The sequence below is a fragment of the Cryptosporidium andersoni genome (genome assembly GCF_001865355.1).
Source record: "Cryptosporidium andersoni isolate 30847 chromosome Unknown contig_17, whole genome shotgun sequence".
In the NCBI taxonomy this organism is placed as follows: Eukaryota; Apicomplexa; class Conoidasida; order Eucoccidiorida; family Cryptosporidiidae; genus Cryptosporidium; species Cryptosporidium andersoni.
In genome coordinates, this window is record NW_027122834.1 from 213929 (window position 1) to 229675 (window position 15747).

Genomic DNA, 15747 nt, shown 5'->3' on the forward strand with positions numbered 1-15747 from the left:
AAGCTTATTCTATTAATATAAGAATCAATACAATAAATAGATTGAAAACAACTTGATATACAAATTTTGGTGCGAACATTGTCCATATCATCAAGTTATGGCGAAGAATGCAGAGACCTATACAAGAAAATACCTGATTAAATAAGTTAAATACCATTATTGTTGAATTAGCTACAGTTTTATTAATTAAAGGTTCCATATTAATACAAAGTAATAGATTCAATAGGTGGGAGCATAAAAATAAAACAACAATTATAGAACTTACAAATGGAGTATAATATTTAAGTCCAATGAGTCCAACCATTGACGGTATTTTATCTATTCTTGGCCTATTACCAATATTAAAAAAACATTGCTTAGATACAAGATACAAATATAAACTGCTTTTGAAAGATGCAACTTTTCTATCTTTAAGGTTATTCAAGTCATTTTTAATCATTTCCATTGAACATATTTGTACGATATATGACAAACTGAAAGCAATAACTTGATTTTTTTGCAACATAATATATAAAAATACTTGACAAGATACCCATATATTTTTTAGAGAAAGTTCTTTTAGCTTTTGTTTTGAGTCATTTTGAATTTGAGATCGATGTATATTTAAATATATTATATAAATTAAAAATATTAGGTATATCCTTGGAAGCCAAATACAATCTATTGTATATATTTGTAAGTAGATTAGTATGCCAAACATCATAGCCAGATTCATAAAATTAATGATATCTAAGTTGTGAATCACAATAAATAGATAATGAAGTAGTAATGTCAGAATATTGAGACTACTTGTATAATAAGGATCATTTGGAGATTCACCTTGTCTTCCTTCAGAAGGATCAGTTAGGTAGCCAATTCTTATTAGTATTAATTGTATTAAACAGTAGAAAAGTCCCTTGAGGTTTCGTTTATGCCCAGAAATAAGATATAATATGTTGTAACTAACTAATAGGAATCTTACAGCTCTAGCCTCAAAAAATACCAGACTATCTGATAGATTGCAGCCAATAGTGATCACAAAAGTAGCTATTACACACCAGTAACAATCCCATACTGTCATGTATTTATAAATTAATTTGTAATAATTAAGAAGAGACTTTGAGAACTCTTTCTTTAAAGTGAAAAAGTTATAGAATAAGTAGTATGAAATAGAAGAAAGTAAAACATTATCAAGCTTGAATTTATTTTTGAAAACAAAATATGATATAAATGAGCTTAATAGTAGCCACATAATTAAGGTTATTATTGAGGTTGATAATTTTAAAGGTGGTTTAAATGAAGAACAAAATTTCTTGTAAACTTGTGGAAAACATTCCCATAGTATTAAACAGATCAATATACTTATACTATTAACCACATAGATCCAAGATATAGAATTCACATTTTCTTTATAAACTTTTTGAATTGAATATGACAGTTCAATACTACTTTTCAAATGCTTATTCAATTTTGACTTGATTTTTTTATTTATTTGGAGATCTGAATATTCATTTTCTATTGAATTCAATAATCCAAAATAATCTTTCAAATCAATGTAACTTTCATAATAAAGTGAATATTTTTCTGTTATAAAATTTTCTTTTTCTTTACTCTTGCTAAATTCCCTTTTAAACTTTTTAATCATTTGTAAAGCATTGTTATGTGCAGATTTAGTCTTCCAAATTAGTGAATCAAGGGAATATTCATCACTATTTATATCTGGAAGTAGATCCTGTGATAGAACACCAATATTTTCATTGGGAATATTTATCCCAAGCAAAGAAGCTAAAGTAGGTACGAAGTCTATTTGGTGTAATATATGAGGTTCAGATATATTGTGAGGATATGCTAAGTTATTGTATTTTATATTTGAAAAAGCAAAAAATGCAGCATCTGTTTCTTGCTCAGAGTTACCACCGTGTTCTCCATTGTCAGTTTGACCATGATCCCCAAAAAGCAAAAACAAAATTCTCTTAGAGTTTAGATTTTTAAGATGTTCTACTATTTGCATGATAGTATCTTCTATTTTCATATTCTCATTAAAAGATTTTTTAATATTTAAAGCTTTAAAGATAGTCATCATAAATACTTGTTCCATTTTCTGAAGTTTCAGAGCCATTGTAGGATTATTGACATTGAGCAAATGCCCAATATGATCAACTCCAAGAAAGTGGGCCACTAGAAGTGTCCAGTCATCAATAATAAAAGATGATTCTGAATCTTCATTAATTTCCTTTATATCCAGGTATTTCCATAAATTATTGATTATTCCATCATCGACAGAGTTAATATCACGGATGTCAAAGGACGGAAAATAATGGTTGTAATCTATATATTTTGAAAAAAGAGAGTCCCAAGTATCATCACCTAAAATAGTAATTTTCTTATTTTTTAAGTGGAGTTGTTGTAATATTGTTTCTTGCTTAATACATTTGGGATTGAAAGTTGACCATAAATCAATAAATCTAGGAATTGTTCCAGTCATAAGAGCATTTAATCTGTGAGTTGTTGCAGTGGGTGTATCAGATCTAAATTTGTACAATCTGCAGTACTGACTTAGTTCTTTGTCTTTTAAGATACTTTGAATAAATTTGAACTTATTATGATAATGTTTGTGTGAATTTGGTACAAAGGCCACAAAATCCCAGCGCAATGCATCTACCAAAGTTATTATAATCTTATCATAGATTTGTGTAGTATTGAAATAGTCAACTTTAAAATCTTCAGAATATGTACCTTCTGATTTAAAGCCACTTCTTTGATTTACTGGTCCAAAATAACCAATGCAAAATAAAAAAGTCCCCAGTGTCCATATACATATGTAAAAAAAGTGTCTCAACATCTGGAATAGTATTAAATAGTAAGATTTGGTGTCTTCAAATCTTCCATTATATTTTCGGAGTATATTTCATGTTAAGATTGATATTTATTTTTGTATTTTATGTAGTTGTTGAATTTATGGCGCCTTAATAGCTAGTACAGATAATGATAGGCTCAGCGTTTTATTGGAAAAAGGGTAACGGGTTTTAATAGCGCCTTAAAAAAAAAATGTGGACAGCGGTAATAGAAAGTGCATGATAATGTAGAAAAAAAAAAGAAGTTTTAGTAATATAAGTGAAAAGCTGGGAATTCCAGCATACTTTCCAATTTTAATGCTATTTAATGAGATTAGTTAGAAATGAAAGTACGGATGAAGTTAACAAGAGAGTGAATGAACTAGAATATGAACTCTTTAAACTGAGAGAAGAAACAAGTAAACTTTATGAGAAAGACTATATTACTAATTATTCAACACCTATAGCACCTTTGAGAATATCTGAGAAATCAAAAATAAAATGTAACAGTAATAAAGCAAGTACTTCAACCAGATCAAGAGGGTCAAGACAAAGATTGGGTTCTGGATATTCATCAACTTCACTTAACACAAGGAAAGCAAAACCTTACAGTTATGAAGATGAAAATTATCCACAAGTGATTGAAAAAAAAAATGGTAGTGGTGATAAAGATTTAGAGAATTGGGTACAATATCAGACAAATATATGTTTGTTTTCTAGAAAGTATGACTTTGAACATGACCCTAAAAGTAAATACTATCAAGTTAACCTTAAATCTCTTGGAGGAGATTTGGTCAGAGACTATGAATCCAAGAAAGAGCTAGAAGAAAGTTCATTTGATAAACAGATTGGAGAAGTAGTGGTAGATGTACCATTTTTGGGTACTAGAAATACTAAGGGTAAGCTCACTGCACCAATAACGTCTTATAGTAGTAATACCATAAATAATTTTGAGGATAAAGTAGTATATAAAGACTCATTTTCGCCTGATATGATGAAAATGTCAAAAAGACCACTAATATCTCATAATTCTGCATTTGCACCTTCTACAAATAGTAATACTTTACAGGATAGTTTTAATAAAGATGAAACTAACACTGAAGGGTACTTTACGAGAGATACTCATGAAAAAGAAGAAGAAAAAGAAGAAGAAAAAGAAGAAGAAAAAGAAGAGGAAAAAGAAGAGGAAAAAGAAGAAGAAAAAGAAGAGTCTGGGATTGGTAGATTAAAGATTAGCAATAATTTTCTTTCTAATATCCCATCAACAATGTCTGAAAGATCCAGTAATATGAAACCATTATATGAAAATGAACGTGAAATCTTACTAAGGCGAATTCAATCGTTGGAAGTAATTGAATCTTCACAACATATGTTAGTCTTAGAGGCACAAAATCGTGAACAACAATATAAAATACGTAATGATGAGCTTCAAAAGCAACTAGAATATAAGGAGACAAAACTCTCACTGCAGGCTCAAGAATTTGAGATGTTACAGAGAGATATGAACGCTTTGAAGCAAGAGAAACGATTACTAGAGGAGAAATTTAAGCAATTGGAGATGCATTGGGCTAATGAGTATAGTGACTTACATAGATACAAGGTTGAATATGAAATAGTTCAGCAACAGAATAAAGTTTTGATAGAGGAAAAAGCAAGTTTTATATCTGGTATTGAAAGCGATCGTGAAAAATATAGACAAATGGAAAATACCAATACACGTTTGTTGCTTCAGGTGAGAAATTTAGAAGAAAGAAATATGGAACTCACAAATAAAAGCATAATGCTACAGGAGAATACAGATAATTTGACTAAGGATTATAATAAAATTTTCCAGCAATATACTAGCTTGCTTACAGATCACAATTGTTTACGAAAAAATGAAGATATTTTAAATAAATCAATAGCAGAGATGCAAATAAAAGAGAAAGATATGGAAAAGGAGTTAAATAGGATGAAAGAAAAATTACAAGGTTTTGATATTACAGAGAGATTAGTAGAAAATTTGCAATCAGAAATGAAGGAATTAAAGGAGGAAAGGCATCATATTTTAGAGGAGAAGGATACTTTGTCAAGCGAAAATAGAAATTTAATTAAACAAATAAAGAGGCTTGAAGAAATACAATATGAAATGAAGAATCAGATATTAGATTATACACTAGAAAATCAAAAATTGAAGAAGTTAATAAAAAATACTTTCATACCATTACTACCTTCAACAGAACATGCATCAACAATAAATCATGTTTTGACTATATTAAGTGCTAAAGAAAATTCCAGAATGAATACAAAAAATTTGGAAGATCTGTATCTTTCTTCAAATGGGAAATCAAAGAAAGAAGATAGATTTGAAGATAATAATATATTAAATTCGAGAAATTCACCTAAAAATGATGATAAAAACATAAAGTTACAATGTGGTGAGGATTTACAGAATAAAGAATCTGTAGTTGATAGTAACCAAGAATTAACTGATAGATCTAAGTCAAAGTTGAATGAAATCATTCCACTTATTACTGATAATAAATTAATAACAGAAAAACTTTCGGTGAAAAAAATTCAAGAAAAAGAGGAAGATACAACTAGTGAAGTTAGTGTAGATCACTTAATTAATAAAGTAGAAGAGACTGATACATTTCAATCAGTAAAAGAAAGAGGGATCTGTTTATTAAATGAAGTTTCGGATTCTACAATGCATGTATCAAAACAAGAAAACTCAATTCTTTCTACTCAAGTTAATAATTCGTTCAATAGGACATATCCTTTAGATTTCTCTAATAATCAAACTGTAGATGAGACTGTTACTGGGGAGCAGAAATCAGACTCATTAAATCATGTTGTACCTTACAATATACCTACAAATATAATAAGTCAAATTAGTGATGTTTTATCTAAAGGAGATATTCCTGTAGTACCAATAAAAACCAAACAGACATGTTCAGATAAAGATATATGTAAGACTACTGATTCTAAGTTATTTGAAGTTTCTGATACTAACTTAGTTGATCATGGGATGCTCTTGGAAAACTATGAAAAGCAATTATTTTTGTTAACAGTTGAAAAGAACCAGATTGAAGTTGAATTATCTACAATACCAAATAATCCTTGGAATCAAACAAAAAAGGAATATGAGTACAACGAATACCTTCAAACACGTTTACTAGAGATAAAGAGTAGTCTATCGTCGATTCATGAAAAGATCAAGAACCTTAGAATGGAATAGAATATATATGAATAGGGGACAAATAATATAGTGTTATATTAGAATTTTATGCATTGTAAATATATACACATTATTTAAGTAAATTAGTAAAAAATTAGAAAAAAGGGAGATTCAAAAATTTTAGCAATTATTTCAAATTGATATTACTGGCTCATTCACAAATTCACTATGAATATTCATCTTTATATTTCTTAATTTGTAATTTGCATCCTAATTGATTTGGAATATACAAATTATATCATATTTAATATCTATTATTTAATTTTTTATAAGAATATTGGGGAAGGATATTCTCATTTGAAGATGATGTAAAGTAACATCCAAATAATGGGAGCAATATAGATACAATAAAAGCTAAAATAGCAAAAAAATACCCCCAAAAAAATTGTATATCTGACACAAAAGGTGTTTTATAAGTAAATTCCCTATAACCAAAATTTACAGTACTAAAAAGTGAATTTATTGCAATCCAAGCACCTCCTGCATTTATGTAGTATAGTGGCAGTACTACAATTGCTATTAAATTAGCACATCCAAATAAACTTGTATATGCATAGGACATCATCACCGGATTTGATATTTTAGATAAACAAAATAAACCCAAGCCAAATAATATACACACAATAATAGCAGTTATTCCTCCAATCATAATAAGTGATCCAAGATTTAACATCTCAAAATTGTAACAAGCTGCTTGTGAATTTGGAAAGTTAACTTTATTTATAGAACAAATCATTTGGGCAGTCTTACTAAATGTATTGTCATTCATGAATTTGAACTTATCACAGATAAACTCATTTACTCCACTTCCCATAATATTTCTATTAGGAATTAAATTATTAATATTTGGAGACCATATCTTCAAATTTCTGCAATTTGAATTTATATTGAACCCCCATAAGGATAAATTAAATTCTATATATCCTAATGTACTGGTTTGATATGTATAAGATTGCCAATTAGTATTGAATAAAGAACATAACCATAATAATAATGCAAGAAACGTAATAATTCCAAGACAAAATATTTCTCTAGCATTAGGATTGGAATGTCTAGATATTGGCACCATTAGGTTCTAAATATACTCTATATAAATATCCTAGGTGCGACCAAATTCTTTTCCTATTATTAGAAATTTTATTTATAGAGATCTCAATAAACTTCCTAGGTATTAGGCGGGCTACAATAATCTGATTTTACATGAATCTTGGTTAATTATATTAAGAACTAAAATGACAGAACTTGAAGAAATTGGATGTAACTGCAATTATAAAGAGTGTAAGGCTTTGGATTTCCTTCCGTTTTTATGTAGTGGATGCAACCTGAAATTCTGTATAAATCATAGAAACCCACATGATCACAAATGCAAAGATGGCAGTAATTCAAAAGTATATAAAAAAGATATTAAACTATCTCAAAAGATAGAAGATGACATAAAGTCACTACAACCATTACGTTGTCATGTTAAAGGATGTGGTAAATTGGGGATAAATTGCAATAAATCAAATTTGACTGTTTGTTCATATCATCGTTCCCTTACTAGCAGTTCAATTCAAGATATCCCTACAAGAGTCTCTAGTTTTACAAACAAGCATCGAATAATAAAAGGCATAAATTTACCGACTTCAAATGGAAAGACTTCAGAATTGATTAGAAGAATAAAAATAAAAGGAAATTCTATTGGGGACATTTCAATATATCAGAGTAGCCGGCTTCCCGTTGCCCTTATAATAAAAGCAAATGCAGTCTTTAATAATTAGAAATACATCACTACCTTTTTGTATATGGATAGATAAGACTAAGACAATTGGTTGGAATTTGGATTATATTGTTAGATATTTAGAGATATCTAGACTTAGTGATGGTTCTAGTACTACTCACAAATACATGTTTAATCTGATACAGGATGAAGTGAATCTAGCACCTATTCCATTATGTTATACTTGTGATATATTAATTAAGCCCGGAGACACCTTATATTTGATTTAAGTATTGAAATATAAAAGATAATCAGCTAAGATAAACCTTGAAAACTTTGAAGTATATACCTCCGGAGTTAAAATATAAATATACGAGACGGGGCGCTATATATTTACTAATAATTCACCATTAAAAGCGCATAATATTTTATAGTGGGTTTCCCTACTCTACTCGGTTTTATTTGAAAGGGGAATTGGTTAACAGAATTGACAGCTCTTGCTTATGAACGAAACTAACAGTATACTTAAGAATGAGTTGTATGGGAATCATCAAAAAAGTATTATTGGAGTAGGCCCTATTTCTACACTTTCTTCAGGATCAGCAGTGAATCTAGTGGATAATACTACTGATTCTGGTTCAAAGATATCTGTTGAATATATAAGGAGTGTGACTAGTGGAAAGGTTAGTTGTCTTAGTGGTAATACAACCTTTTCTCATGCATGGTATCCAGAATTTGTAAAGATTTTATATGATGTTAGCAGATCAAATCTTTCTATACAGGATAAGCGAGTCCGAATTTTACTACTTATTTTTCAGTGGGTTCGGAAACAACAGTGTGAACTGGTAGATCCTGAATTATTATTTAATAAAAGTGATGTTGATACAATTTATAATCAAATTTTAGCCTACCAACATTTGCTAGTAAAGCAAACTCCTTTACCAAATGAAATAGCACAAAAGTGGTTTAATGCTACATCTGGTAATTCTAAACCCGAACATTTAAATAGATCAAGATATGATGGGAATTTAGATAGTATTGGTAACTTAAGTTCTACAGATAATTGTACAGTTCAGGGCAACTTTGTCCCTGATTGGGATTTCATTAATCTTGTAATAAAAGAACAGCAGGATTTTCAGTATAGAGCTCCAACATCTAGACAGGGGGGTTCAATACCACGGAGAAGTCCCAATCAATGGATTGAATACAACAGAAAGGTAGAACATAATAGATTTACTCTGTTAACAAGTGAGAGGGGAATTAAGAAGGAGTGGCAGAATAAAAGAAGTGAGGATAATATTGAGAGTGTTTCTGCTTCATACAATTATAAAATAGCAAGGTTAATGAATTTTCAGCATTATATACGAAATCAAGTTTTGGTATCTAGATATCTTGAGGAAATGACACCACCACTACCTCAACTTAGACATGTAACAGCAAGGGATGCTAGAAAGAACAAGGCATTATATCAAGCAAGAATGGATGGTTTAAAGTATATGAAGGTTTTAGATGAGAAGCGAAGACAAAGGCGCCAGTTCATAACAGATATACTTAAACATGCCAAGAGATTTGTGGAGCTTCATAGAGAGAATCAGAGGAATATTCGTCGTTTATGCTCTCATATAGTAAGACATTCATCTAGTAAAGAGAAGCGTGATCATAATATGGAGCAACAAATGCAAAGAGCTCGTTTGAATGCTCTAAGAGCACAGGATGAGGAGGCATATTTAAGACTTCTCCATGAAGCTAAGAATGAACGTCTATTGGAGTTAGTACATCAAACTGAAGATTATATGAATAAGTTAGGAGCTCTAGTTATTGCTCATAGACAACAAACTGGTGTTGGAACTTCCACAATGGATGATGAATACTATAATGGTATGGAGCAAAATGATGGTTCTCATTTGAATAGTGGTAGTAGATGGTTATGCTGTTGTTCTACTGAAGGACATAGTAGTAGTATTATTTCTGAAGTATTTGATAGTAAAGGAAGTGTTGAAGGTGTGGTCAATATTAATATTTCATCTAATCAATCTGAGCAGAATACCCAGGAAATAACTAGTACTAATATTCACAATCAATGTAGATGTAGCTGCTCATCTATAGAATGTACATGTTCTAAGTTTGGAGGATGTAATTGTAGATCAGAGTCTTGCTGTTCAATCCAGAATTTAGATCATAAAGCCCCTTTGATTAGGGCAAAGGAGAGGTACTTCCAAATAACTCATATGGTACAAGAACGTATTACCCAGCAACCTCGATGTTTAAAGGGAGGTCAGCTTAGGGAATATCAAATGAAAGGTTTAGAATGGTTAGTTTCACTTTATAATAATAACTTGAATGGTATTCTGGCAGATGCAATGGGATTAGGGAAGACAGTCCAAACTGTAAGTGTACTGGCTCATATATATGAGACTAAAGGGAACCGTGGGCCTCATTTAATTATAGCACCATTATCGACTTTACATGGAAATTGGGAAAATGAATTTAATTGTTGGTTACCAGACTTTGTCAAGGTTATATATGAAGGAAATAAGGAAGTGAGGAAACAACTCCGTTCGAAATATATGACTGGTGAGGCGAAGTTTCATGTTTTATTGACGACAGATGCTTTTATAATGAAAGATAAACATTACCTTCGTCGTTTTGACTGGGAATATATTATTGTAGATGAGGCTCATAGACTGAAAAATCCGAAGAGTAAGCTAGTGCAAATTCTGAATAGTGGGTTTCGTGCAAAACATAGACTAGCATTAACTGGAACTCCATTACAAAATGACTTACAGGAAGTTTGGGCCTTATTAAATTATTTAATGCCTAGTATATTCAACTCTTCAGATACATTTCAACAATGGTTTAATGAACCTTTGTCAACTATAAAATCATCTGGACGTTCAAATTCAAATTCAGATTCAGGAATGATTCCACTAGATATAAGTGAAGAAGAGCAACTTCTAATTATAGACAGACTTCATAAAGTACTTAGACCATTTTTACTAAGACGTGAAAAGATACAGGTTGCTAATGAAGTCCCTCCAAAGTTAGAAGAAATTTTATGGTGTCCATTAAGTGGATTACAACAATATTTGTATAAGGAACTAGAAAATAATGAGAATTCAGGTCCTAATGTTCTTATGCAATTACGCAAAGTCTGTAATCACCCATTCTTATTTTCAACAGAAATGCAATTACCATCTGATGAGAGCATAATTCGTGTATGTGGAAAATTTGTGATGCTTGATAGTATACTCCCGAAATTACGTGCTGCTGGTCATAGGGTACTCATATTTAGCCAAATGACTCGTTTACTCTCTTTATTAGAAATATTCTTATCACTTAGAAATATGACATATTTGCGCCTAGATGGTACTACATTATCTGAAGATAGGCAGAATAGTTTACAGCTATTTAACGCTACTAATAGTCCCTACTTTGTTTTTTTATTATCTACAAAGGCTGGTGGTTTTGGTATAAATCTTCAATCTGCTGATACAGTAATTCTCTTTGATTCGGATTGGAACCCTCAGAATGATGAACAAGCTCAAAGTAGAGCACATCGTATTGGACAAACTAAGGAAGTATTAACTCTACGTTTTGTTACTCCTGACACAGTAGAAGAAAGAATTATGAAAACTGCTGGTATAAAACTAGATAAAGATGCTCTGATTATAAAGTCAGGTATGTATCATGATCTTTATGCTGGAGATGATCTTGAACAGAAAAGAAAGGAGAAAATACAAGAGATTTTACGAAAACAAAGACAGAAGGAAGTTACAAACTGTTATTATGATTCAGATCGCTTAAATCGTATTTTGGCTAGATCTGATCAAGATCTTGAAATTTTTGAGAGAGTTGATAGGTTAAGGAAAATGTGCCATATACCAGGGTTAATAGTAGATAACTCATTGCCTCCTTGCTTATTTGATTGGAAAAGGCAGGCTAGGATGGCAAGATCTGATGTTGAAGATCAACAAAGAGCAGAAGAAATGTGGAAGATCGCATATACTATAGGTGATCCATGGGTTGTCCATCCAAGTAAGAAAGGTAGGTATACGAAGATGATTACTGATATATATATGGGACCTCAAAAATTAGAAAATGAAATGCAAGAGGAGGTAAATGATGAACAGGGTAGTAAACATTGTGCAGGTGAAGATAATTCAAAGGAATATGTCGGCCGAAGGCGTACTAGAAGAATTTTTGCAACTGAACAGTCATCACGTGAAAGTAAGAGGACCAAGTACGATTTTAGTAGAAGTGAGCTAGATACTGATAAACTTACCCTTTCTAGTATTGAATGTGATGAAGTTCTATCTGATAATGAGATAGAATACCGTCGTAATGCTCTAAATAATGCAATTTTGGCTGCTTGCGAGTATGCAGTGACTATCCCTGAATTTGAACTTTTTATTTCCTTACCAAATCCTCAAGTATTTGCCGACTATTATCAAATAATTGCAAAACCTGTATGCCTGACTCATATTAAACAATTTGCATTAAGGAAAGAATTTACTTCTGTTCATAAGCTAGAGAAATATTTGGAACGCTTAGCTTCTAATGCTAAAGCTTATAATGGTACTACTCATGTATTATATCACTCAGCTCTACACTTGACTAGTATTATGATGTCCGAAGTACGAAAACGAGTATCTGTGGCATTTTATACATATAAATTACCAGCAGGTCAGGCTAGAGACAATGAAGCAAAACATCTATTAGAGGGACTAAATGCTGTTGGTGATACAGATTTAACTAGAAAACATATGCTAGTTCCAGATGTAGGCGATGACGACGGTGATGACGATGACGATGATGACGATGATGATGATGATGACGATGATGATGATGTTGACGATGATGACGATGATGATGATGATATTGATGATAATGATGATAATGATGATGATGATGATGATGATATGATTAGCAAGTGAGTAGAGTTTAACAAGATGGTAAATGAATGAGGACTGGTTGAAGCTCCTAGTAAACATTTAAAGTTGGTGTTATATTACTAAATATTGGTTTGAGTATTTTAAATAACTATGAGATTCAACAAATAATTAGGAACTTTGTTTTAATTAAAGGCGTGTGAAGTAATATCTTCTAACAAGTAATGGATCACTTTTTTACTGAATAAATTGATTTATTTTCTAGTAAACTTATTTACAAAATATATAAGTATCTGCAATATGAAATATTTACTGAATATTTCTAAGTATATATATCTTTATAATTTGTGTAACTGTCAATTTTATGACACAATTGAGGAACCTAAGTTTTATATTTATTTAGTTTTTAAATAAATTAAATTATTAAGTAGACATTTTAGTTTTATAATTCTACCTTTGTATTTTGGATGGCATAACTAGAAATTCATAAAAGCCAGGTTGAGATTTCTCACTAAATATGGATTTCCAATCTTCTATCAATATTAATAAATCTGTACAATAAGTCAGCAGATTCAAATAATAAAAAGTAAGCTGTTATTTGATATCTTGTACTATAATTGTCTGATTATAGGTAATGTGAACTATCTTCCTGTATCCAGGGGTTAGTGATATTATCCAATATTATTATATTATTACTCACTGGAAATTAGCTTATTCCTGAAATGCAAAGTTTTTTTATTATGTTGTATTTAAAATTTAATCTTAAATGTTCAATTATATAAGTTTTGATATATATAGCATGTTATTCTAGTAACATTTATTCTTATAAGGACTAATTGACAGGTTGGACTTTTATATCCCAGGATCAATATATTTCTGCATAGGTGTAATAATATAAACAGAGCTAAGATTATAGTTATTTAATTTATAAAATATATGTTTAATATCTTATCTAAACGAGCTAAGTAGCTCAAAAAAAAAATCCTCTTAACAAATCTTCAAAATACTATCAGATGAAATTTACTATGAGCTATAAGGAATTTTTAATAAGAGAGAATATATTCCTAATATGTAAAATATTAAGTTTTTGTTTAAATCTTAATTTTGTCTGCTCTAGTTATATAGGGATTTATATACTTTAGTAAATAATGTATTTGGTCTAGTTTTTTTTTTTACATTCACATCTGTTATACATCATAGAGAAAATATTTATTAGTTAAGGAATATAATTTAGCAAAAATATCTGAAATCTACAAGTTTTCTAAAATTTAAAATGAGTTTAAAGAATATATAATAGAAGAAATATACTATATTCCTTAATGTATAGAATACATACTAACAAGATTAATTATTGTATTTTTTTGAAATAAGGATAATAAATTTACTTCATTTAGGTAAAATTAAGTGAAATTCCATATATATTTTCTAATTTGAGAAAATTATCAAGATTTTAAAAATTTAGGTAAATTAAAATATTTCCAATATAAAATAATCAATAATCTCTCTATTTTATCATTTTATTGTCTTAAAGATATCTAATATCCCTAAAAAAAAGTCTATCTTTAATTTTTAATAAATCTAAATTATTATTTTTTAAATAATAAAATATATTATCTAGAATTATCTAATAATTACTACTTTAAAGTAACTTTTTATTGCAATGAATATATCCTTACAGCACTAAATACATCTTATATCTCATGAAATCCAAACAAAATCCTTTTTATTGTTAAATTATATATCTCAAGTAAATTTTATACAATAAATATTAAGGATATAAAATAATTATGTTATATTTCTATGTAGTATAATATTTACAAATCTTTTTATTATTTAATATTATAGTTAAATTATTCAAATTATTTTGAGAAAACTTAAAATATCTAAAGTTTAAAATTTAAAAACCAGATCTATTATTTACAAAATTATCATTTCTTTAATAAAAATTAGCTTAATTTATTGTTTTGTAATAAATTTACAGGTCAAACTTCTTAAATTTTGTATTACCCATATAGTAATACTATATACAGAACCTTCTAATATAGTATTATATTAAAGTCCCAACCTTCAATCTTTTTCTAGTTAAATTATAGTTTAATATTTAACATTTTTAACAGACTTATATATCTTATATTTCCTTTTCCCAAACGTCAACTTTCTTAAGTAAGAAAGTTTAAAATAGTTACATTATTTCAGTATATGTATTTTGCAATAAACAAATAAAATTTAATTATAGATTTTAAAAGTAAATTAGCAATTATGATTTTAGAAATTGTGATCTTTGCAATTTGTTCGATATTTCTTATGGTTATTGGGCTAGCTTTATATATACAATATAATGAAAAGGTATCTATAGAATCAACACGTTCTCTTTTAAAAGATTCAGTCTTGTATCTATGTTTATTCCAAATATCCTTTTATATGTTGGGGATAATCAAATTTAAAATATTGATATCTATGTTATTTATTGATTGGTGGGCATTCTATGATGGTTCAGTAAGATATCCTTTTATATTTGGACCTCATTCATTCTACCCAGCAAAAATGGTATTACTATCGCTTATTAAGGCAGTAATTACAGTTAGATATGCTTCTAAATCTTTATATCCCCCATTAATATTGCCATATGTAATTGTTTGTGTTTGTCTACTTCCATTATTATTCGCTTTTTCATACCCTTATGAGGATTCGGTAAGTTATTATTAAAAATATAACAAAATCAATCTTATTTGTTAATTTAAATGTTATGTATTCAGGATCTTATGCCTACAACGTGGGATAGTGAAGATATTGATATTCTTTTGAATTTTATTAGAATTATGTCATCTCCTACTAAGAGGAAGGAATATATTTCATATAACATAAATAAAATAAGAATGTAAGTTTTAAAAGTTGTTAATTTTAGTAAATATTTTCATTATTCCTCAATATTGCAATACTAGATACTTTTCAACTTTGTATCGCCGTTGTGAAAGTCTCCGTCTTATTATTTCTATATTACCAAAATATATTAGGTCACATATAGTCAGTATTCTGAGTATAGAATATATATAGTCATATTATAGTCTAATAATTATCTAAATTGTAAATAAATTCAAAGATTACAATTATATCTTATCATACACT

At 29.2% G+C, this 15747-nt stretch overlaps 6 protein-coding genes across 6 annotated transcripts; 4 read left to right on the forward strand and 2 right to left on the reverse strand.

Annotated features, from left to right (window-relative positions):
- Nucleotides 1-4: 4 nt before the first annotated feature.
- On the reverse strand, nucleotides 5-2821 carry cand_023010 (uncharacterized protein; the record flags this gene model as incomplete). The annotated part of the gene is made up of 1 exon (XM_067212531.1): nucleotides 5-2821. The coding sequence occupies one exon, from the start codon at nucleotides 2819-2821 to the stop codon at nucleotides 5-7; it is 2817 nt and encodes a 938-aa protein (XP_067068804.1).
- A 320-nt stretch (nucleotides 2822-3141) lies between these two features.
- On the forward strand, nucleotides 3142-6033 carry cand_023020 (uncharacterized protein; the record flags this gene model as incomplete). Its single annotated transcript, XM_067212532.1, has 1 exon — nucleotides 3142-6033. The coding sequence occupies one exon, from the start codon at nucleotides 3142-3144 to the stop codon at nucleotides 6031-6033; it is 2892 nt and encodes a 963-aa protein (XP_067068805.1).
- A 244-nt stretch (nucleotides 6034-6277) lies between these two features.
- Nucleotides 6278-7102, reverse strand: cand_023030 (uncharacterized protein; the record flags this gene model as incomplete). Its single annotated transcript, XM_067212533.1, has 1 exon — nucleotides 6278-7102. One exon carries the CDS (start codon nucleotides 7100-7102, stop codon nucleotides 6278-6280), a length of 825 nt encoding a protein of 274 aa, XP_067068806.1.
- A 163-nt stretch (nucleotides 7103-7265) lies between these two features.
- Nucleotides 7266-7793, forward strand: cand_023040 (uncharacterized protein; the record flags this gene model as incomplete). The annotated part of the gene is made up of 1 exon (XM_067212534.1): nucleotides 7266-7793. One exon carries the CDS (start codon nucleotides 7266-7268, stop codon nucleotides 7791-7793), a length of 528 nt encoding a protein of 175 aa, XP_067068807.1.
- A 442-nt stretch (nucleotides 7794-8235) lies between these two features.
- cand_023050 (transcription regulatory protein SNF2) lies at nucleotides 8236-12666 on the forward strand (the record flags this gene model as incomplete). The annotated part of the gene is made up of 1 exon (XM_067212535.1): nucleotides 8236-12666. The coding sequence occupies one exon, from the start codon at nucleotides 8236-8238 to the stop codon at nucleotides 12664-12666; it is 4431 nt and encodes a 1476-aa protein (XP_067068808.1).
- A 2214-nt stretch (nucleotides 12667-14880) lies between these two features.
- On the forward strand, nucleotides 14881-15675 carry cand_023060 (uncharacterized protein; the record flags this gene model as incomplete). Its single annotated transcript, XM_067212536.1, has 3 exons — nucleotides 14881-15312; nucleotides 15378-15499; nucleotides 15564-15675. The coding sequence occupies 3 exons, from the start codon at nucleotides 14881-14883 to the stop codon at nucleotides 15673-15675; spliced, it is 666 nt and encodes a 221-aa protein (XP_067068809.1).
- Between the last annotated feature and the right edge of the window lie 72 nt (nucleotides 15676-15747).